Here is a 22,020-nt window from a genome sequence, read left to right on the forward strand (position 1 = left end):
AGGGATTCCCTCTCAGCTGATTTTTTGACAGCTGATGCCGACTTGCCTGTTTTAGCGGCTGGGACTGTTCAGCCTTCTCAGCCGCTACAGGCCATGGAGGGAGCATTTTTGGCGGGAACTTCGCCATTTTCTCTGTCTGGCCCCTCCATTTTGTCTGCAACCTCAGGTGACCTTCCCCCTGTATTGCAAACACAGGGGCAGGTTTCAGCAGGGACCCCTGCTGGGGCAGGGAGTCCCTGGGGACCCCCCAGGGGTTTTTTGTCCCCAATTTATTTTCTTTCTTTGTGCAGACAATTGGGGGTCCCACGTGCACCTGGGGGGTTTCGGGGGTGGTTTTTCCCTCCGCGCCCCCTATGGCTTGCCTCCCTCTTTTCGTTTGGCGTCCCCTCTTCCTCCTCCCTCATCCAAGCGCCCGGGGAGGGTCTTGGATTGCGAATTGGTGGTCGGAGGAGCGTGTTGGCATGGTTGAGGACCTGGCTGCTTTGGCGGGCTTCCAGGATCCTCTAGAGGGGACGCCCGCTGGCAGCGGGGCGGCGGTTTTCCCGTCTTCCAGAGCAGATGCGTCCGTGGTGCGCTTTTTATTCAGAGGGATGAGCTTTTAGACCTGATGTAGCAGGTCTCCTTGGTGCTGCATTTTCGAAGTTGCGCCACCGGAGACCCCGCGTATGGGGGCCCCTCTGCTTCAGGGGGTCTGTCCTGTTTCCCGCTCTTTTCCTGTGCATCAGGATTTTCGGGATTTTGTGTTGGTGCAGTGGCCTACGGGCGCCGTTTCGTTTGGTGTGCGCCTTGGCTCATGGGTATCCCATCCCGGAGGGGGATAGGGCTACCTTACTTACGCCAATGGGGGACGCGGTGGTCTCGGCACTTCCTAAGCGGCATACCGTGCCTGTTATGGACAGATCTGCTCTTAGGGTCTCTGAGGAGCGTACGTTAGAGACACTTCTTAAGTATAATTTTGATGTCTCTGCCTTGGGGGTCCCGGCAGCTATTTGTGTGGGGCTGGTGGCTCGCACCGTGTTTCGGTGGTCTGAGCATGTCCTGGATCGTGAGTCTGATGACTGGTCCTTAGTGGATCTGGAGGTGGTGAAGTTTGAGATGACTGCCTCGTTCCTCTCGGTTGTTCTTTGTGACTTGGTGCTGCTAAGTCTGGGTCTTTTGGTGGCCGCACGCTGTACCTTGTGGCTTCGCGCTTGGTCGGCGGTTGCCGCGTCCAAAACTGAACTTCCCAAAATTTCCCTTTCGGGGGTTGTTTTTTGTTTAGAGAGGACTTAGATCTGGTGGTTCAGACTCTGACGGACCCGGAGGTGCCCCGTCTGCCTGAGGACCGTGCCCGCCCGGCTTCTCGGGTTGGCATTGCCCGGGGGCGTCTGCGGTAATTTCGCAAGTTTCGCCTGGGGCATGGGACTGCTTCTTTCCAGGCTTCCGGTTTTTCCCCGGGATCGGTTGGCTTAGCGCATGCAGTCTTTTTCAGGGGGCCCGTCGGGGGGCTGGGAGTTTCCCCCCCGGTTCCCCTGCTGCCCGTCCTGCGCGATGTCTCTTTGCCGGCGCCCCCTTTGGTTCCCGGGGGTGCCCGGCTTCGCAACTTGTTTCCAAAGTGGGCCAAGATCACGTCCGATCAGTGGGTCCTGGTGGTGGTGCGGGACGGTTATGTACTTGAATTTTATCCGCTCTCTGCCGGATCATATCTAGCCTTTCCATGTCAGGTGGCATGGGAGACGCTAGCCTTTCGACAGACCCTTCAGCGCTTGCTAGATCTCTAAGCAGTTGTCCAGTGTCCCCTCAGGAGTGCGGTATCGGCTGGTACGCCATTTCCTTTATGGGGCCCTAAAGGGAGGGGACCTTTCGGCCCATCCTTGGTTTAAACTGAGGTCAACAGGACTCTCAGAATTCCCTTTTATTCGCATGGACACACTGCAGTCTGTCCTTCTGGCGGTTCAGCCGGGGGAGTTCCTGACTTCTCTCGCTCTGGCGGAGGCCTACTTGCCTGTTTCTATTCGGGCCGCTCCTCGACTCTTTCTTTGCTTGGCGATATTGGGTCTGCACTATCAGTTCTGGGTGCTTCCCTTGGGCCTGGCCACGACTCCCCGGACGTTCGCCAAGTTGATGGTGGTCGTCACGGTGGCATTGCAGTCAGAGGGCATTCTGGTGCACCCCTTCTGGGATGACTGGTTGTTTCGGGCGAAGTCGTTGCAGGAGAGCGCCCGAGTTACGGCTTGGGTGGTTGAGTTTCTCCGGTCGCTGGGCTGGGTGGTCAACCTTTCCAAGAGTCGGTTGGTCCCCGCTCAGTATCTGGAGTACCTTGGAGTTCTGTTCGACACCTCCTTGGGGAAGGTCTTCCTTCCAGAGGCCCGGGTAAGCAAATTGCAATCTCAGATTCGCCTTCTTTTGGCGTCCCGGTGTCCTCGGGCGCAGGATTTCCTCCAAGTCTTGGGGTCGATGGCAGCGTTCCTGGATGTTGTGTGGTGGGCCCACATGTCTCTTCAGTATGCTCGGCTCCGTAGATGGTCACCCCAGTGGCTCAGTTTGGAGGTCCCTGTCCCTCTGTGAGGCTTGACGCGCTGCAGTCTTCTTTGGTGGCTCCAGACCTCTCATCTGGTCCAGAGGATGAGTCTGGACCTATCGCAGTGGACGGTGCTTCTCTCGGATGCCAATCTCCTCGGTTGGGGGGGCTCAGTGTCTAGGGGCACCTGGTCCATGGAGGAGGCATCCTGGTCAATCAACATGTTGGAGACCAGAGCCGTCCCTCTGGCGCTATTAGCCTTCCGCTCCCGCTTGAAGGGCAAGTCGGTCAGAGTCCGGTCTGACAATGCCACGGCGGTGGCTTATGTCAATCGTTGAGGCACCAAGAGCGCTCAGGTGGCGGAGGAGGCGGCTCGGCTCATGCTTTGGGGCGGAGTCACGCCTTCTGGACCTCTCGGCCTCTCACATGGCCGGGGTAGAGGTTGTTCAGGCGAACTTCCTCAGTCACATCTTAGATCACAGAAAGTGGTGTCTCAGCCCTGTGGCTCTTCAGTTGATAATGCCGGCTTGGGGTCAGTCCCTGATGGACCTGTCGGCCTCGAGTGGCAAGGCCAAGGTGTTCCGCTTCTTCAGGCGTCGCAGGGATGGACTGGCCGAGGGTCTGGATGCTCTGGTTCAACCATGGCCAACAGAGGGGCTGTTGTGCAGGTTCCCTCCGTGGCCATTAGTGGGCAGAGTTCTTCTCCGCATTGTTCGCCATCCGGGTCTGGGTGTTCTGGTGGCTCCAGATTGGCCTCGACATCCGTGATACGCAGATCTGGTGACACTCTGGTGGCGGATCCTCTTCCTCTGCCTCCCTTGGACGACCTTCTGACGCAGGGTCCCATTCCCATGTTCGACCCGTCTCCCTTCTGTCTTACGGCTTGGCTTTTGAAAGGGGTCGCCTTGGTAAGAAGGGGTATTCAGATAGGGTGATTTCTACACTCTTGGGGTCCTGGAGGCTTTCTACCTCTCAGGCTTCTGTGTGGATTTGGCACTTCTTTGAGGGGTGGTGCCAGGTGCGGGGAGTGGTCTCTCTTCGCGTTTCTGTGCCTAACTTCTTAGAGTTCTTGCAAGATGGCATGGATAGAGGCCTGGCTTCGGCTTCTCTCTGGGTTCAGCTTGTGGCCTTGTCAGCCTTTCGGGGGTTTGTGACGGGTCAGCGTTTGACAGCCATTCCTGATGTGATTCGCTTTTTGCGGGCGGCCAAGGTGCTCAGGCCTCCCGTGCGGTCCTCTATTCCCTCTTGGAATCTCAGTCTGGTTCTCTCTATTCTGATGCACCCGCCCTTCGAACCGTTGGGCGGCTGCTCTTTGAAGGACCTTCCTCTGAAGACGGTCTTTTTGGTGGACATTTCTTCCGCTAGGCGTGTTTCTGAGCTACATGCTTTCTCTTGTAGGGCTCCCTTCTTGGAGTTTTCTAGGGAGCAGGTTGTCTTGAGGCCTGTTCCTTCCTTTTCTGCCAATAGTAGTTTTTCCTTTTCATGTCAATCAATCTGTGGTCCTCCCGGTCTTGGGTAGTTGGGAGGGCTCTTCTGAGCAAAGTCAGCTGAGCATGTTGAATGTTGGTCGGGTCCTTCGCTCTTATGTGCACCGGACCCAGAAGATCAGGAAATAAAATCATCTCTTTGTCCTTCTGACTGGTCCTCTTAGGGGGGCTGGCGCTTCTAGGGCTACTATTGCATGCTAGATCAAGGAGACTTTTGCTTCCGCTTCTCTTCTGGGGCAGCAGCCAGTTCCGGAGTTTCTCAAAGCTCATTCTACTCGGGGTCAGGCGGTTTCTTGGGCTGAATCGTCGCTCGTGCCTCCAGTGGACATTTGTACGGCTGCGATTTGGTCTTCCTTGTATTCCTTTGTCAGACTCTTTCGGGTAGATGTTCTGGCGCGTCAGGACGCGGTGTTCGGTGTGTGTGTTCTGATGTCGGCCCTTCGGGGGTCCCGCCCGTATGAGGGACTGCTTTGGTACGTCCCATTCGTAAAGATTAACCTCTACTGGTCTGGAGAGTGCTAAAGAAGGAGAAATTAGGTTCTTACCTGCTAATTTACTTTCTTTTAGCTTCTCCAGACCAGTAGAGGTCCCCACCCTGTCTATTGTTGTTGTTGTGCTTGGGGCTGTTTCGCGGGCAGTTTTTGTTTTTTGCTGCGGGTTCTAGTATTTTTCTAGGGCCGGGGAGAATTAAAGAACAGCGGCTGTGGCTCGGCTGGCTTAGCTGGCGAGCTGTGGGGACATTTTCCTTCTGGTATTTCTCCTCTGCATTTTCCAACAGCATTTGGGTATGTTATTTGTTACTCCTGTTCGGAGTATTGTTTTCTTTCTGTTTTCCAGTTCTTAGTTCTGCTTGGCTATTCGGCAGACTGATGTAAATAGAGAAGGGAGTATATTATATACTGTCCCACAGTTTTGTTTTCAGTCTCCACCTGCTGGTCATGATTGGATATATACCCATTCGTAAAGATTAACCTCTACTGGTCTGGAGAAGCTAAAAGAAAGTAAATTAGCAGGTAAGAACCTAATTTCTCCTTGCTTCATAGATTCTGACGCTGTACATTTTATTCTCCAAGACCAAATAGGTGGCCATCGAGATGCAGAAATATACTGCTTAATCTCGATGCTCCAAATGTCTCTAAGCGCATTTTTGGGTTTCTTATTTACCAATTCAGAAATTAATTTATACCACCTGGCGGACTGATGTCCTAGCATATTTGTCTGGAAGGAGAGAAACTGCAAACTAATATTTTTTCAAGTTACGCCAATCAGGGAACCCTTTCTGAATGGCCTGCTTCAGCTGCATCCAATTATAAAATTGAAATTTAGAAATACCAAATTTTTGTTGCAACTGTGAAAACTCAAGCACTTTTCCATTTAAAATGACATCCTCTAATGTTCTTATTCCTGCTTGCATCCACTTCTTCCAGGCAATTTTAGATCCGCCTATTTGAATCTTGGAGTTAAACCATATAGATTGACATAGAGACTGTTCCAAGTCTCCAAAATGATAGTATTTTCTTTAACATAGTATGGTATTTTAATGTCTAAAATATGAGAAAGACGCATTGGGGACATAAATTTCCATTCCAAAAATAACCAATCTGGATAATGTTCAACGAGTTCAGGCAGGATCCAATACATACCCTGACATAAAATATAGGCTTGATTGTACCTATAGAAATTTGGAAAATTTACCCCCCCTCCACAATCGGTTTTAAATTAATATGGGGCCCATTGATGTCATTTGTAGATCTATTATAGTTTTGAATTTGTTGTTATATCAATTGCACATCCAGAGGGGATTGGTGGGGTGGGTCGGAAGGATTGGGTGGGGGTTTGCACAATTAAATATTTGCATATTTGGAAGCGTATGAATTTACTTTATCAATAACTTTATATATAATAATTTTTATGGGGGAAATATGTTGATCTCATTATATATTGTAAAGACTTTAGGTGATGTATAAAGTGTAAAATGTATTCTTTTCCTTGTATTCACTTAATGAAAGTATTAAAAATGAATAAAGATTATAAAAAAAAAAAGAAATCCTTTAAACCAATCTAGAATCTGATCGCTAATATTTGATCAAAATATTATGATTAACATCAAAAGCAGCTGCTAAATCAAATTGTAACAAGATAGCATAATGACCTTGAGACAAAAGACCCTGAATCTTAGTAGTTAGAGAGATCAATAATGTTTCTGTATTAAAATTTGAATGAAAGCCATGTTAGAAAGGAAGTAAAATTGAAAATTGGTCCAGGTATTCTGAGAGCTATACAGACACAATAGATTCAATCATCTTTTTTAATAGAGGTATATTTGCTATAGGACGATAATTACAGAAACAGTCAGATCTAAATTGGGATTTTTCAACAACGGAGAGAGTATAATATGTCCCAAATCTTTTGAGAAATAAGCATTTGGAAGCAAATGATTTATCAAAGCTGTTAGCCAAGAGAGAGCATGTTGGGGGATACAGCAGAAAATATAAGCTGGAAAAAGATCAAGTAAACATTTTTTTTCCTCAAGTCTTATGCAGAGGTTTGCCATTTGCTTCTCCGTAATTAAATCAAAATAACTCTATTGTCTATTTACGGGTAAATTATTAGTAAACTGTTCAAGATATGGAATGATAAATGAGTCAGAATCATTAGGAAAGTCTGCTCCCTCCTCTCCATTTCCATTCATCATCTTTTCTTCTCTCACTCCCTCCCCCCATCTCTGTCTTCCATCCTGCGTCTGTCGTCCCCCCCCACACACACCTTCTCCACACAATAAGCCTGATGCGCCACTTAACTCCCTTGTCGGGCCATCTCCCTTCCCTTCAACTCCGTGGCACTTTTCAAAACCAATGCCCCAATGCTTCTCCTCTGATGCGATGCCACCTGTGATGAACCTCGAAGCCGCTATCTTCTGTGCACACAAACCTCTGCTGCCACCCTCCTCTGTGCATGCCCCACTCCCCAACATCATGCTTACAATTAACACTGGAAACCTGCTGCTGCCGTCAATGCTGTATTCTGATTTGGTGCAGGGCCTTGAGCATCTGTGCATGCTCAAGGCCTGCCTGCTCCTACCTTCTTTGAGAATCTCAGAAGGGATTGTGGTGCAGCAAGGGTTTGTGTGCACAGAGGATAGCGGCTTCTAGATTCATCACAGGGGGCATGTATTCAGCAGGGGGGTAGAGGGTCATTCTATTGAAGATTACAGCCCTGGTGGTCATTGGGAGTTGAATGGAGGACAGCTGGGTGGTGGCTCAAATATAAACCAAGACCCCTATTTTTGGGCCAATTTTTTGGCCCCAAAATCTCAGTTTATATTCAGTATATACGGTACCAATCACAGTAGCTATGTAAAGGGGGAAGCATTTTTAACTTCCAGCAATCTTTGGCAGCCTGGAGATTTGTAGAGGATTGCTGGATCAACCTATGATTGAATTCATTGAAGTTTATGCAAGCTCCAGCACACTCATGAGAATTTTGCAGTGTCTGGCCCTGTAAATAGCTGGAACTGTGCATATTATTTTTATTACTTCATGCCAAATATGTAATCATGGCTGAGTGAAAACTCAGAAAAGCATTGCAGAGAGACTTCAGCAACTATGCCTGTTTGCAAATGACCCAACAAATCTGTAAAATAGTGAACTATCAGGAAGAGTGGAAAAATTCCAGAAGCTAAAAACAGACCTTGAAGAATGTTTAAAGTTTTGAGTGCTTCTTATATGAGAGCAGAAAAAAATCACGCATCTGAGATGCAAAAGTGTCATTAATCATTTATCAGTTAGTTGGATAAGAACTGTCTGTTGCCAAACAGAAAAGGGCCTGGGATATTTATCTCAGATGACCGGAAAGTTGCCAAGCAAAGTAATATACAGTAGCAACTAGTGCTGCCCGATTCAGGGGAAAAAATTTCGATTCAGCCTATTGCATTGATTTTTCGATTCGATTTTCCTTCCCAATTGGGTGGGTTTTTTTTTTCCAAACATCCTGGTGGGTTTATTTTATAGCCTCTTCATCCCTTTTGCCCTTTCCTACCCACACTGGTCCTGTGGTATAAACAAACAAAAAATACTTTTCCTCTTCTGTTAAATCCTAGTTCATGTTCACGGTCTAACACCAGCTCTGTATGGATACACATTTCAAATCTAACATATTGTAATCACAAAACAGAAAATAAAATTATTTTTCCTACCTTTTGTTGTCTGGCCATTTTTCAAATCATGTTGTTCCCCGGCTCTGGTTGTCTTCTGATCAGGCTCTCCTTCTTTCTTCTTTCTCTGTGCTAACCATCCATCTTCCATCTCTGTCCTCCCCTTCTGTTTCCCTTTCCTCCCCGGAGGTCTGGCATCTTTCCTTTTTTTCATCTCCATCCCCCCGCAGCTGCAGCGATGGACCCCACCATCCAGAGATCCACCATCTCTCCTTTTCTCAGCTACCCTTTCATCCAGCATTTCTCTTCTGTGTCCCTGTCCCTATTCTCCTCTCCAGTAGTGTCCCCCTTGTGTCCCTGTTCTTATGTTCGCTCCATGCCCAGCATCTTATCTCTGTTTCATGTCTCTCCCCATATCCAGCTTCTTCTTTCTCTCTTCCTTACCTCCTGTATCCCTTTCCCCAGGTACATGCTTTCTCCTACTATCTCTCCTGCCATCCTGCACCCTGCCCACCTACTTTGGAGCAGTATCTGTGCCTCTTGTACCCTTCCCCTTGTGGTCTTGCATTTCTCTCTCCCTCTCTCCATTAGTCCAGCACCTCTCCATCCTCTGCTTTCCTCCCCCTTTTTTTGGTTTGGTCTCTCTCTTCCTTTCACTTCATCCCAGGTCTGGCATCTCCCCTCCCCTCTCTTATTCCTTCCTCCTCCTCCCTCTTCACAGGCCTGCCTCCCCGCCGCGAAGGCACTCTTCCTCCTCCTCCCTCTGCACAGGCCTGCCTCCCCACCGCAAAGGCACTCTTCCTCCTCCCCCCTCTGCGCAGGCCTACTCCCCCAGCAAAGGCCTGCCCCCCGCCACAAAGTCCTGCTTCCCCCACAAGCCTGCATGTTCCCCCAGCTTCCCCGCTTTTACCTTAAGCTAATACGGCGGCCTGCAGGATCTCTGGTGCTATAGCGATCCCTGCAGCTGCCATTGTCCTCAGCGGCACCTTTCATCTGCCGCAATCCTGACCCTGATGTCAGAGGAGGGGGCAAGACTGTAGCAGAGAGAACGTTCCGCTGAGGATGCTGGTAGCTGCAGGGATCGCTATAGCATCAGCAATACTGCAGGCTGCCGTATTAGCTTAAGGTAAGAGCGGAGAAGCTTGGGGAACATGCAGGCCTTTCCGACTGACCCTCCCCCCTCAAGCAGGAGTGGCAGCGGATGGCCAGCAAGAAACAGAGCTGCCGCTCCTGCTTTAGAAAGGCACAGGAGGAAGGGTCGGTCATCGAATCGGGAGGCCAATTTTTTTTAATTGAACTAATTTGAATCTAAAGTGAATTGAGTCGAATCGTGACTCGGGCAGCACTAGTAGCAACATTGAAAGCTAATACTCTGGTACCTTGTTCAGCTCTGGTGGCTATTTCTTTGTAAAGGAATTGAAAGGATGGAAGTGGTTCATAGAAAGGTACCTAGAAAAATGATACTAGTATGCAATGTAAACTACACGACTGATTTGGTATGAACCTATACATATAAGTAGGACGATCGATCTGCCGGTAATATAAGTAGGATGGTTGATTGATTATGCCATAATTATGCTGGTATTAATAACTCTGTATTGTAACACCACTACAGAAGCCCCTGTAACACCTCGCAGAAGCTCTTTGTAATTCTGTATTGTAACACCTTCACAGAAGCTCATGCAAACTGCTCTGAATTGACTCCCCAGTCATTAGTAGCGGTATAGAATCTCACAATAAGCAATACACACAGAGACTCTAAGAACACAAAATGTTCTCACTGGAAATGAAAAGGGAGCCATTGTAGAAGTCTTTAAATATTTAGAAAGCTTCAGTAAATTCCTAGAAGGTAGTATTCTCCAATACAAAAAGGACAAAGAGACATGATGTGAAGTTGAATGGAGACTCAGGAGAAGAATGAAGAAAGTTTTTTTAGAGAATGATGGATGCTTAGAATAGCCAGCAGTGATGTTAGTAACCAAAACCATTACAGAATTCGAGCAATCAAATGGTCAATTTCTGCTAATATCAGCAATGTTTCTAGGTACCTAAATTTCATTGTATGGGTCTAGGTACCCACCAGCGTTAAAACCTGCAGGATAGCATGAATTCCCGGACAGTTGTAAGTGCAGCAATATATTGAACTTTAATTATATGCAACATAAGGCAGCTTAGGGAGCACGAGAGACTTTAGGGCAACTGAACTCTTTGGCTGGAGGGGCTTGGGTATCACTGCCAGCAAAAGTATTATTTTTAATATGGCAGTGGGGGGACAGCAAGACAGTAGAGAGGAAATGTGTGGTACTCCCAAGTCTACCCCCTGCCCCCCCACCCCAAAAAAGGAACCGTTGGCTATTCCCCTGGCACAGAAAGAGGCACATATGTATACATTGACACACAAACATACACATACAGACATGCACATAGATATACCAGCCCACAAAGATACACACACAAACAAAATCGAGATAGAGATACTCACAAAACAGATAAACATGCAAAACAAAGATATATGTACACACATAAGCACACATATGCAGAAGGGTTGGAAATAATTCCATGATTTGGATGTATTCTCTAGAACTTTATTAAGCAAAAGCATGTATTAAGGTTAGCATGTAAGGAATCAGCATGCAGATCTGAACCCTGCCTATGTACTAAATGACTTTATTCATGGTTCATGTTCAATGTCTGCAGTATGCTCGAAAACCTGAAGAACTGAAACCGTTACTATGAGGGTCTTTTTCTGTAGTTTTGCTAAACTCCTGCCAACTAGATATATGGAGGGTAGTTTATAACAGAATACCCATTTTATGAAAACATATGGCCTCCTATGATACCAGCCCAAAACCTTGCAAAATCAAATGCCATTTGCTCCGTAGCCTACCAGCTATGACTTTAATGCCCCACTGAGTGAGGAGGGAGACCTGACTGAAAATATTTTGCCATCCAAGAAGTCATCGGAAGGTATAAGAAAGCCACTTACATTTACACATACATTTTAAAACCATAAAATCTAAAAATAGTTGTTTATTTTCCAGTTAATTAGGTATCATTTGGGGGTATGAAAATAGTATCTAGTGGTGTTTTTCCAGTACGGGGACTATTTGTAGAGGTCTTTTCCAGTTGAATTAAACATATACATATTTGTGCTGTGGGAAGTTATCAGTGCAGAAATGTCTCATAAACAGGATGGAGGATGCAAGACAGACAAGAGAAGAGTGAGAGAGTACTACAAGCAGTAATATTTTTATGGTATGTGTCCAAAAAACACCTAGGGGTAGATTCAGCCAACGCTACTCAAAATTTTCTGACTGCCACTGGCATTATCCCTGGAAATTCAGTGCCGAGCCATGTCCAGGCTCCAGGATTGAATTTCTGGCTTTACAGAGCCAGTAAAAACATAGCCGGTTAAATGCATATTCTGCACATAACCAGATATGGTGAACCGCATAAAGATAGGATTGACTTTTATGTGGTCCTATTTATGTGGTTATCATGACAGGTTAAATGCTGCCTCTGCTCCTGGAACCACCTCCAAGATAGCCAGTTTTGAGTTGGGTGCTAACTGGACATTTTCAACGGCACCAACTAGTAAAGTGCTGGTGAATATGACCAGTTAGCTCAGAACAAGTTATTTAACTAGCCAACGGCCTTTTCTATTCAGATTCTCTTTCCTTCAGTCCATCTTGTCTCCTTCAATCCACATTTCCCTAAAACTCTTTCCTCCGAGCACATACTTTCCCCCAACCTGATCTCAATCAGTCTTAGCTCCCACCAAACTCTCCTCCCAATCAACCACCATGATTCTGCCTGCATCTTGCCCTGGTTTGTTAACAGGATTAATTCTTCGAGGGCCCCTAGGCACACAAGTACACTGGGCCCTCTGGCCCCGCCCCACCCATGCCCTGCCCCTACCCCACCCATGTCCTGCCCCCATTTATCTGTTTTCTTCTTTACTTCTTTATTTCCACTTGTATTTCTTTTTTAAAAAAAATTCAAAACAAAGATTAGTATACCAGTGCACAGATTTTCTTCTATGCAACTCCCAAACATCTCTGAACAAATCCCTCTTCCTTCCCTTCCCACCTACTTACCCAGGAATTTAACTCTGAACCCTTTCCATGCATATATGAAAGTGTTCAAATATTTGTAAGGCAGTAATACTATCCGAAATATAAGTCTATATTAATAACCAAGTTTACAACGCCTCTCAACTGCCTCACTCTACATCAACCAACTGTAACCCATATATATGTATAAACAACCAAATCTGTAATTCCTCTAGTACATTCCACTCCAAGTATGTTAATTTGCAACGAAACAACAAGGCAAGCAGTCCACCAAAGAATCCAACGTGAAACAAAAGAAGATTGGCAGAAAATAAGGAGATTCAAATCAGGTTAATTCAAGGTGCTCCCAAGAACCATGCCTGATGCATTCCACCAAACAAGGCTAGTCAATGCTAACAAGAAAACCATGTCTTTCATACAAACAGAACACAGAAAACACCTTTGCCTAGTATGGAATAAGTAATCACAAACTAACCTCTCCCCCCTTTTACAAAACTGTTGTATGGTTATTAGCCACAGCCAGCACTAAAAAAATGCTCTACAGATTTGTGAAACGGGGGATAAAATAGAAATATGTAGACAAAGGTTAAATAAAACCACCAAGACGCTGGACTCTGCATACAATGCAACACCACAGAAACAGCAATGCATGTCCCATAAAGCAAAAAAATAAATAAATAGAAAAATTTTTTCTACCTTTGTCTTGTCTGGTTTCAGCTCTCCTCATCTTCTTGTCACTCTCTTCCTTTCAACTCTCTTCTGTCCTTCTGTGCCACTTCCAGAAAATGTATGCCTCCCCCTTCCATCTTTCCCTTCACTCCCATTGGTCTGGAATCCATCTTCTTCCATTCCCTCCTCCAATGGTCTGGCATCTCTCTCCTCTCCTCTTCTTCCCTTCCCTTCCCTCTCCCACACCCACACCCCCATGGTCTGGAATTTCACTCTCTCCTCTCCCTTCCCCCCACTTCCATCAGCATCTGCCCCCTTTCTTTCCCTCCAACCCAATTCCATCCAGTACCCTTCCCCCTTTCCCTGTACCCCAATTCCATCAGCATCTGCCCCTTTCTCTCCTTCCAACACCCTTCCATACCACCCTGCCCCCTTTCTCTCCCTCCACCACCCTTATAGGTCAGAGGGGGCCCACTGAAGAAACAGAGAACCCAATGTTTTTTTTTTCCTTGGCAACGCGGGCCCCCCGGGAAATATTGGCAGTGCTGGGCCCCCCCTGGAAAGATCGGCAGCACTGGGCCCCCCCCCCCCACGGGAGATCGACAATACCGCCTTCTCCTGGTATCGCCATCAACCAACCTGAATAAGTGACGTCGGAGGGTAGACTGGCAGATGCAAAGAGTTGCTGCAAGGTCCCTTGATGACTGCGTCTGCCGGCCCAAACCCCTCCGACGTCACTTACCTCTTCCCTGAGCAGAGCCGGCAGACGCAGTCATCACGGGACCTTGCAGTAACTCTTTGCATCTGCCGGTCCACCCCCTCCGATGTCACTTATTCAGGCTGGTTGATGGTGATGCCGAGGGAAAGCCGTGTTGTCGATCTCCTGGTGGGGGCCTAGCGCTGCTGATCTTTCCCGGGGGGGCCCGTGTTGCCAAGGAAAAAACAAAATGAGTCCTCTGTTTCATTGGGCCCCCTCTGACAACTTCGGGCCCTAGGCACGTGCATAGTTGGCCTATTGGTTAATCCTGCCCTGTTTGTTAATACTTCCAACCTCTATGATAGCTGTTCTGTTTTCTTCCCCAGAACCATGTGGTTCTCTGTGAGTTTTTCCTTGTGGTGTTTAAACTTCTATACTGTCCATACAGTCTCACAAGAAAGGTGTAAGAATAGTTTGTATGCTGTATAACTCATACTCACTGAGAGCTGCACAAGCGTGACTGATAAGAGAGGAGTTGTTCTGGAGACAGTCCCAGTAGCAAGCTTCTGGAAAAAGTGAGAGAAGGGTGTGTGTGGGAAAAAGTGAGAGAAGGGGTGTGTTTGGGAAAAAGCTTCTGGAAAAAGTGAGAGAAGAGAATTAAGGATTCACACCCAGGATCAATAGGAGCTGTCACTGGCTCTCAGGCCTTCCAACGATGAATACTATAGTGAGGGAGGGAGATCTCTGGGGAGGTGGTGCCCGGCATTGTCACACCATGTTCCCCCCTACTCTTCCCCACTGCTCAAGCACCCCCCACCATGTACCTCTTGAAATGTTTGCCAGCATGAGCAGCATCTTCCACCTCCTGCTCACGCCGGCCTCGGCTCCCTTTTGATGTCACTTCCTGGTCCTGTGACCAGGAAGTGATGTCAGAAGGGAACTGAGGACAGAGTGAGCTGGAGGTGGAAGACGCTGTTCGCGCTGTCAAACATTTCAAGAGGTACCGGGGGGGGGGGAAGTGGTGCAGAGAAGAAAGTTACTGGCACTCCTGCGAAGATGGCGCCCGGGGCATTCTGCCCCCATCCCCACCCTCCTTACTATGCCACTGGAATCAAGTTAGCTGTCAAGATTTCAAAAAAATGTAATGGAGCTTAGTATTTCTAACTGGAATGAGAGGAGACCATATTTAATTGCTTAATAGTTGTATAAACAGTCTTCTAATATTATTAAAAGGCTACCTGGATAAAAAAACTTTATTCTTATTCTGGCATCAATTTGCATTTCAAGCAAGTTCAGAAGCTGCAAAAATATTACTCTGTAGATTTGGATTAGCATGGATCTTCTTTATTTTAAGTGCGGCCATAGACTATTGATATAATATATTTGTTGTACATAAATCTGCATCACTGATTTGTCTATGGTATCATTTGTGATTTCAATCAGCTATGTACTGATTGTTTCTAAGAGCGTTCTCATTTTTTGCCTTTTACTCTCACCAAAGAATGACCACAGTCCAGTATCTCCTAACTTCTGTTGTTTTTCCGATGACTTTGTTATGAACAGACATTGATGAATGTCGTATTTCTCCTGACCTCTGTGGAAGTGGTACCTGTGTCAATACCCCAGGGAGCTTTGAATGCGAGTGCTTTGAAGGCTACGAGAGTGGCTTCATGATGATGAAGAACTGCATGGGTAAGTAGTCCCTGATGCCAGGTGTGGGCCTCCAAGTTTCCTACTGTATTTAATCAGCTGTTCAAGGACACCAAAGTTGGCGAGTGAAACACAAACAGTTTGATTAAACTACAAACACACTGTATTTGTTTAAGTTGGAAACACTTAAGTCAGAATAGTGTTCCAGGTCCTGACCATGTGCCCCCTGCTTGTCATCGTGTGAGTGATTTTTCCTCTGTCTTCTCACCACTAAGGAAACAAATTCCTATATGATGAGTTGGGAATCAACCACTATTCTCCTTTTTAATGATGACTACACATGAGCAGTTAATGAACCAGATGTTACAGGGTACGCAATACTACTTCTAAATACTAGAAGGATCAAGCTCTTTTAGCCACTAGAACTGTATAGTATGTTAGAGGCTCTATGTTTCAATCTTTCAAGTCATGTGAGCATAATCATTAGTCCTTTACAAGTTTGTTGTTAATTTGTGAATTAGTGTAGTGGCTGTGTTAGTCCAATTTCCAAGGTAATATACTGAAGTAAAACAAAAACCAAAAGAAATGTTAATACGTTTTTTATTGGACTAACTCAATGCATTTTATGATGAGTTTTCAAAGGTAACCCTTCTGCTTCAGATCAGAAATAAACAAATGTTGACAAATATCAGTATAAATATATATAAGGAAAACATGAAAGCATTTTAAGGATAGGAAGAGGGAATGAGGGATGGGTGGGTGGGCAGGAGACAGAGAGGTGGCAGAGCAGTTTTAAATCATCACTTCTGTTTAATATGTACGTAGCATCATTGGGGAAAGTATTTGAACAATTGCAGGTTTCAAACCGACAATATAATGTGTTGTTCTTCTTCCCAGTACATAAGTGGGGGATGAATCTGCAACAGTCCCTAAATCATTACATGTTAAAGATAGAAGACTGGATGAGAAAACATGGTTTATGTTTAAATGTGGGAAAAGCAGAGGTAATGTTTGTTGGAAGGAGTGGGGAAGAAGAGCTGTGGCCTGATTCCTTAAGTGTTTTGGGGGTGACACTTTAACAAGTTCATAATTGAAAATTTAAGAAAAAAATTTAATTGGCCAATAGGCGCCTAGCACATGTTCTCAAGTGGGCACTTTTAGGAGTGGAACGAGACTTAGTGTCACTAAGCACAATTCTGTAAATAGTTTAGGCCTACATTACATTTGCCTAAGTTTTTACGTAGGTGCGATTCTGTTAATGGCGCCCATGATTGACATTTTTCTAGGCACCCACTGATTTAGGCGTCATTTACAGAATCGGGCCTTTATGGTTTATAGTTTATAGTAAAATAACAGTGGTTTACAATAACATATCCAAGAGAAAAAAAGAAAAGAAAAGAGCGCCATTTCATTATAGGAGAAAGGAAATAAAACAGAAATGGTGAAGGTAGTTTATCGGTAATAGGGTGACAGGGTAAGTAGTCATCAAGATGTCTATCATGCATTAACACTGTACAGATTAGTCTGAACATGTAAAAGCATTATTTTCTTCTGGTAGCTGTATTGTTCTTGAATAACTGATATGGAAGATGTTTAAGTTGATAACTTTACAAAAGAAAAGTTGGTACCTCAATAATACCCTCTTTTTCCACATAAACTGAGGTTGTTAAAGTTATTCTTGTACCATTTTTCCTCTCAAAATTTGTATTGCATTTCATTTTCTTTTGTCATGCAGACATTGATGAGTGTGAACGGAACCCCCTGCTCTGCAGAGGGGGTGTTTGTGTGAATACAGACGGCAGCTTTCATTGTGACTGCCCTCTGGGACATGAATTATCTCCATCAGGCGAAGCTTGTGTAGGTGAGTTCCAGCTAATTGTTATGAGATGGTCTCTGTCCAGTGGTGTAGCGAGGGTGAGTGGTGCCCGGGGCGGTGCCGCTGCTGCCCCGTTCTCTTCTCTGCCCCCCATCACTCCTTTCTGACCCCCACACCACGCGTATCCCCCTTCCCTTTCCCATACCTTTTTAATTTTCCAGGCGCAAGCAGCCTCACAAACATGCTGCCCGTGTCGTGTTGGCGATCCCTCTGGCACGAGACCTGGAAGTGATGTCAGAGAGATGTGACACCGACACGGGCAGCAAGTTTGTAATGCTTGCTCGCGCAGGGAAAATTAAAGAGGTATGAGGGAAGGGGCACACATGTGCAGCAGGGGTGGTCGGAAAGGAGTGGGGAAGCGGAGAGGAAGATGGGTGACAGCGCCCCTACCAAGACTGCCCCGGGGTGGTCTGCCCCTCATCCCGTCCCCTGTCCCCCCACCTCTTACTACACCCCTGTCTCTATCTAGCGTATTATTTCTGTGATATGAACTACTTTGTCAAGGGATAACTTAATAACTTCTTTAGTTTTACTTTTTATACATCTAATCTAATCTAAAGCTTGGTTTTATATACCGAGACATCAATCCAAGAAAGTTCGATGCAGTTTACAATAGTTAACTTAAGAAATAAAGACCATGAGGAATGAGACTAAGTTTCGAAAGATTAATTTTCAAAGTGTTTAGCAAAGAAAATGTTTTTTAAAGATTTACGAAAAAGTTGAAGTGAACCAGAGCTCCTTATACATCTTAACTTTATGAAAGATTAGTAGTTAAGAATACAATGCATTAAACATTGACTGTTCTGAATAAAACATCCATGTATTCTGGTTGCTATGACTTAGTTGATGAACTTGAATTTAATTGTAGAAAAGCTGGGATCAGTTTTCAAAGGGTTTAAGGGTCCATTTTATATAGAATGTTGAGATGGAAGTGAGACATTCAGGTTGGGATACACACAATTTCCCATGTGTGTTACAAAGGCTCTGCCAAACTTGGAACCACTTGTAAAAAAAAACCCAACAAACTATAGGGATGTGCAAGAGTGCACATGTATTTGCCAGCACATACAGCAAGAGCAGCGACTTTAAGAACATAAGAATTGCCACTGCTGAGTCAGACCAGTGGTCCATCATGCCCAGCAGTCCGCTCACGCGGCGGCCCTCTGGTCTAAGACTAGCACCCTAACAAGTTTCTGCTGAACAAGAACGTGCGCTGGTAGGGCTAGTTCAGCAGAAACTTGTCTAACTTTGTCTTGATTCCATGGAGGGTGTTTTCCCCTATGACATACTCCGGAAGAGCGTTCCAGTTTTCTACCACTCTCTGGGTGAAGAAGAACTTCCTTACATTTGTATGGAATCTATCCCCTTTCAACTTTAGAGAGTGCCCTCTTGTTCTCCCTACCTTGGAGAGGGTGAACAACCTGTCCTTATCTACTAAGTCTATCCCCTTCAGTACCTTGAATGTTTCGATCATGTCCCCTCTCAATCTCCTCTGTTTCAGAGAGAAGAGGCCCAGTTTCTCTAATCTTTCGCTGTATGGCAGCTCCTCCAGCCCCTTAACCATCTTAGTCGCTCTTCTCTGGACCCTTTAAAAGGTGGCATGTGGGAAAAAAGTGTAACTACTTTCCCCTCATTATTGTGCATGATTTAAAATCATTGCTCATGACATCATGCATCCCCAATCCCCTCCCAGATACTCCTAACAGTATCACTGAAAACCCTGACCCCTGATCCCTCCCACTCCCACTGACAGCAAAACTGAAGTCCCTCACTTCCTCTGAGACCACCACCTACAGCAGCACACACAACCCCCACCACCCAGTCGGGTTTTCAGGATAGCCCTAATGAATATGCATGGAGCAGATTTGCATGCCTGGCACCTCCATTATATGCAGAACTCTCTCATGCATATTCATTAGGGCTATCTTGAAAATCCAACTGGCCTGAGGTCCTAGGGTTGGGAACCACTGGTCTAAGAGAAGCCGGATATCAATTCCAATTCCAATCCTCCCAATTAATCCTCACCCTACTCATGCGGGTTACACTGCAATGTAACCAATCATATTCCTGTTCCTCTCCTTCCTCTTCATTTTTCATGCACCCAACAAGCTTACTTTCATCTATGACCTCTTTATCTCTTGAATTGTCCACTTGCTCACTAACTGAGACCTGGATCTATACTAAAGACTCTTCAGCTTCATCCCTGTGTCATGGAGGCTACCTTTTCTCATATGCACCTAGCCCAGTTGGTTGTGGAGGTGGTGTTGGGCTATTACTATCACCATCTTGTAGATATCAACCCCTCCTTCTGCCTCAATCTTACTGCTTTTCCTCCTTTGAAATTCACTCAATCTTACTGCTTTTCACTCCTTTGAAGTTCACTCCATCTGTCTATTTGCTCTTCTTCCCCTTTGAGTAGCAGTCATTTACCAACCTCCTGATAAGTCCATCTCTTTCTTTCATATCAACTTTGACTCCTGGCTGTCCTTCTTTCTCGAACCCTCATCTCCTTCCCTCATCCTTGGTGACTTCATCATCCATGCTGACGACCCCTCTGATTCCTACACTTCCAGATTTCTTGTTCAACATCCTCATTCAATCTCCAGCTGTGCTCCACTACTCCTACGCACAAGAACGATCACTGTCTTGACCTTGTCTTCTCCTCCAAATGTTCTGCCACCAATTGCTGTATTTCAACTCTTCCTCTCTCTGATCATCATCTGTTAATGTTCACTACTCATCACCCCCCCCCCCAAGACCTGGCCAATCACTACCAATACATTTAGGAACCTTAAGGCTATTGACCTTGGCGCCCTCTCCACCACTCTCATCCCTTCTTTCAACTACTATGTCATACAAGTCTGTCAATGAAGCTGTCTCCTCCTATAAGACCATCCTCTACTCTACTCTAAATGCTCTTGCTCCTCCCATATCACGTCCTGTAAGCTGCAACAAATCCCAGCCTTGGCTGACCTCCAATATCCACTACCTGAGCTCCTGTACCTGATCCACTGAACATCTTTGACTTAAATCCCGCACATATGCTGATTTCATATACTTCAAAATCCTGCTGATATCCTTCCAGTCTGCTCTTTCACTTGCCAAACAAGAGTACTATGCCCATTTAACTAACTCTCTTAACCCTTTCAGGACCAAGGGACATATTTGTCCCATAACTTTAAAATCATATAAATTTTGATTGGGATAGTCTACAGTTCTAAATTTGATATGTACGGATTCCATATGATACTGCCTTTATGTAAACAAACTGGTTCCGACATTCATTCATTAGCGTCGTTGCTAGATTGACGAGAAGATTCACTTGCCACACTGTCCATAAGCCAGAAGTGTGATTTTTTTAAATAAAAATAATGATATTTCACAAAAAAAATCAATTTTTTGGCATCTGCAAGCCCTTTTTACCATAAAAATGTCGTCAAAACCACAAAAATTGGCCTACGATCCTTATGGTCCTGAAAGGGTTAACTCTAACCCTTGCCATCTCTTTACCACACTAAACTCCCTTCTCAAAGTGCCCTCACCTCCAGTCCCCCCGTCACTTTCTCCCCAGTCTATGGCTGAATTCTTCTACAACAAGATTCAGAAGATTCATCTTGAGTTCTCAACCAGGTCACCTCCCCCCACCTCCCCTTTCTATCTGTCTCTTCTTCCAACCTCCCCTCAACCCCTACCACCTTTTCCTCTGTTTATGAAATCACTGAAGAAGAAACTGCACAACTTCTCTCCTCCTCCAAACCCACCACCTACTCAGTCCTATTCTCTTCCACTGTCATTCCGCCTATCTGTCACATCCTCAAGATATCACTCTCTACTGCAACTGTTCCCGAAGTCTTCAAACATGCTGTAGTTACACCTTTCCTCAAGAAACCCTTACTAGACTCCACATGCCCCTCCAACTATTGCTGCATCTCTCTCCTCTCCTTATCCAAGCTACATGAATGTGCTGTTCACCATCATTGCCTGGTCTTCCTTTCTTCTCAAGCTATTCCCTACCCACGGTATGCCCTCTAACAGAAAATTGCTGAAAATTTCAGAAACACACAGTTCAACATGCAGAAACAGAGAAACTACTACATAACTCATTGTGGTTGCACGGTAGCCTGTTTCATGAGTAACCAGCATGTTAATGGTTTAACACCCTTTAATTAAAGGGCCCATTAGGTTAATACGGTAAGTTTGGTTGAAACTAGTGGTCAAATTTAGGGTCCTAAACTAGACGCCTAGATTTATTAGCTCAACTTATTATCAATATCAATTCTACAGTGTAAGCAAAGGAACGGCAGTTTTAAAATATATCTTTGATAGTCTTCCCTTTTTACACACACTGAAAGAATTGGTCTCCTGGTTATGCTTGCTTATGCTTAGTTACAAAGAAAACTCATTGATGTGCTTCTTGCCTTGCAGATATTGATGAGTGTCCCCTGAGCAATAAGCTTTGCAGAAATGGCAAATGTGTTAACATGATTGGAACATACCAGTGTTTGTGTAACACAGGCTACCAGGCTACTGAAGACAGACAGGGATGTATGGGTAGGTATCCATTTCTGAAACCATTATTTTAACTGTACCATAAATGAAAAGGTGTGGCATTGTTGGCAATAAAAGATAGGTGATTTGTTAAACAGAACCCCCCCCCAAAAAAAAAAACAACAAATAGAGGCACATGCTTTGTTTTCACTTGAGTCACAGGCCTCTAGGCCTTGAAAATCTCTCTCTAGACCTCTAGTGTTCTCACATAAAGAGAGGTTTACATCAACATCTGTAGATTTTGGTGAGTTGTGCAATTAACCATGTATTCCCTGTAGAATTGTTTAAAGCCATTGTCATTTCAGTTCTGCTGTGGTTTGCATCATTGCTTTCCCTATCTTTGCTCTGTTTTGTGTTATGAATAGGG

At 45.5% G+C, this 22,020-nt stretch overlaps 1 protein-coding gene across 3 annotated transcripts in view; it reads left to right on the forward strand.

The window, feature by feature from the left end:
• Positions 1–22,020, forward strand: part of FBN2 (fibrillin 2) — a 617,508-nt gene that overhangs the window by 382,390 nt on the left and 213,098 nt on the right. For all 3 annotated transcript variants that reach the window (XR_004537713.1, XM_033928968.1, XM_033928969.1), the window contains 3 exons: positions 15,143–15,271; positions 16,965–17,090; positions 21,531–21,656. Coding sequence is in view for 2 of the 3 variants with exons in the window: in XM_033928968.1 (XP_033784859.1) it covers positions 15,143–15,271; positions 16,965–17,090; positions 21,531–21,656 (381 nt within the window). In the remaining variant the exon portion in view is untranslated. The remainder of the gene's footprint in view (positions 1–15,142; positions 15,272–16,964; positions 17,091–21,530; positions 21,657–22,020) is intronic.

Source organism: Geotrypetes seraphini, chromosome 1 (assembly GCF_902459505.1).
Source record: "Geotrypetes seraphini chromosome 1, aGeoSer1.1, whole genome shotgun sequence".
Lineage (NCBI taxonomy): Eukaryota > Metazoa > Chordata > Amphibia > Gymnophiona > Dermophiidae > Geotrypetes > Geotrypetes seraphini.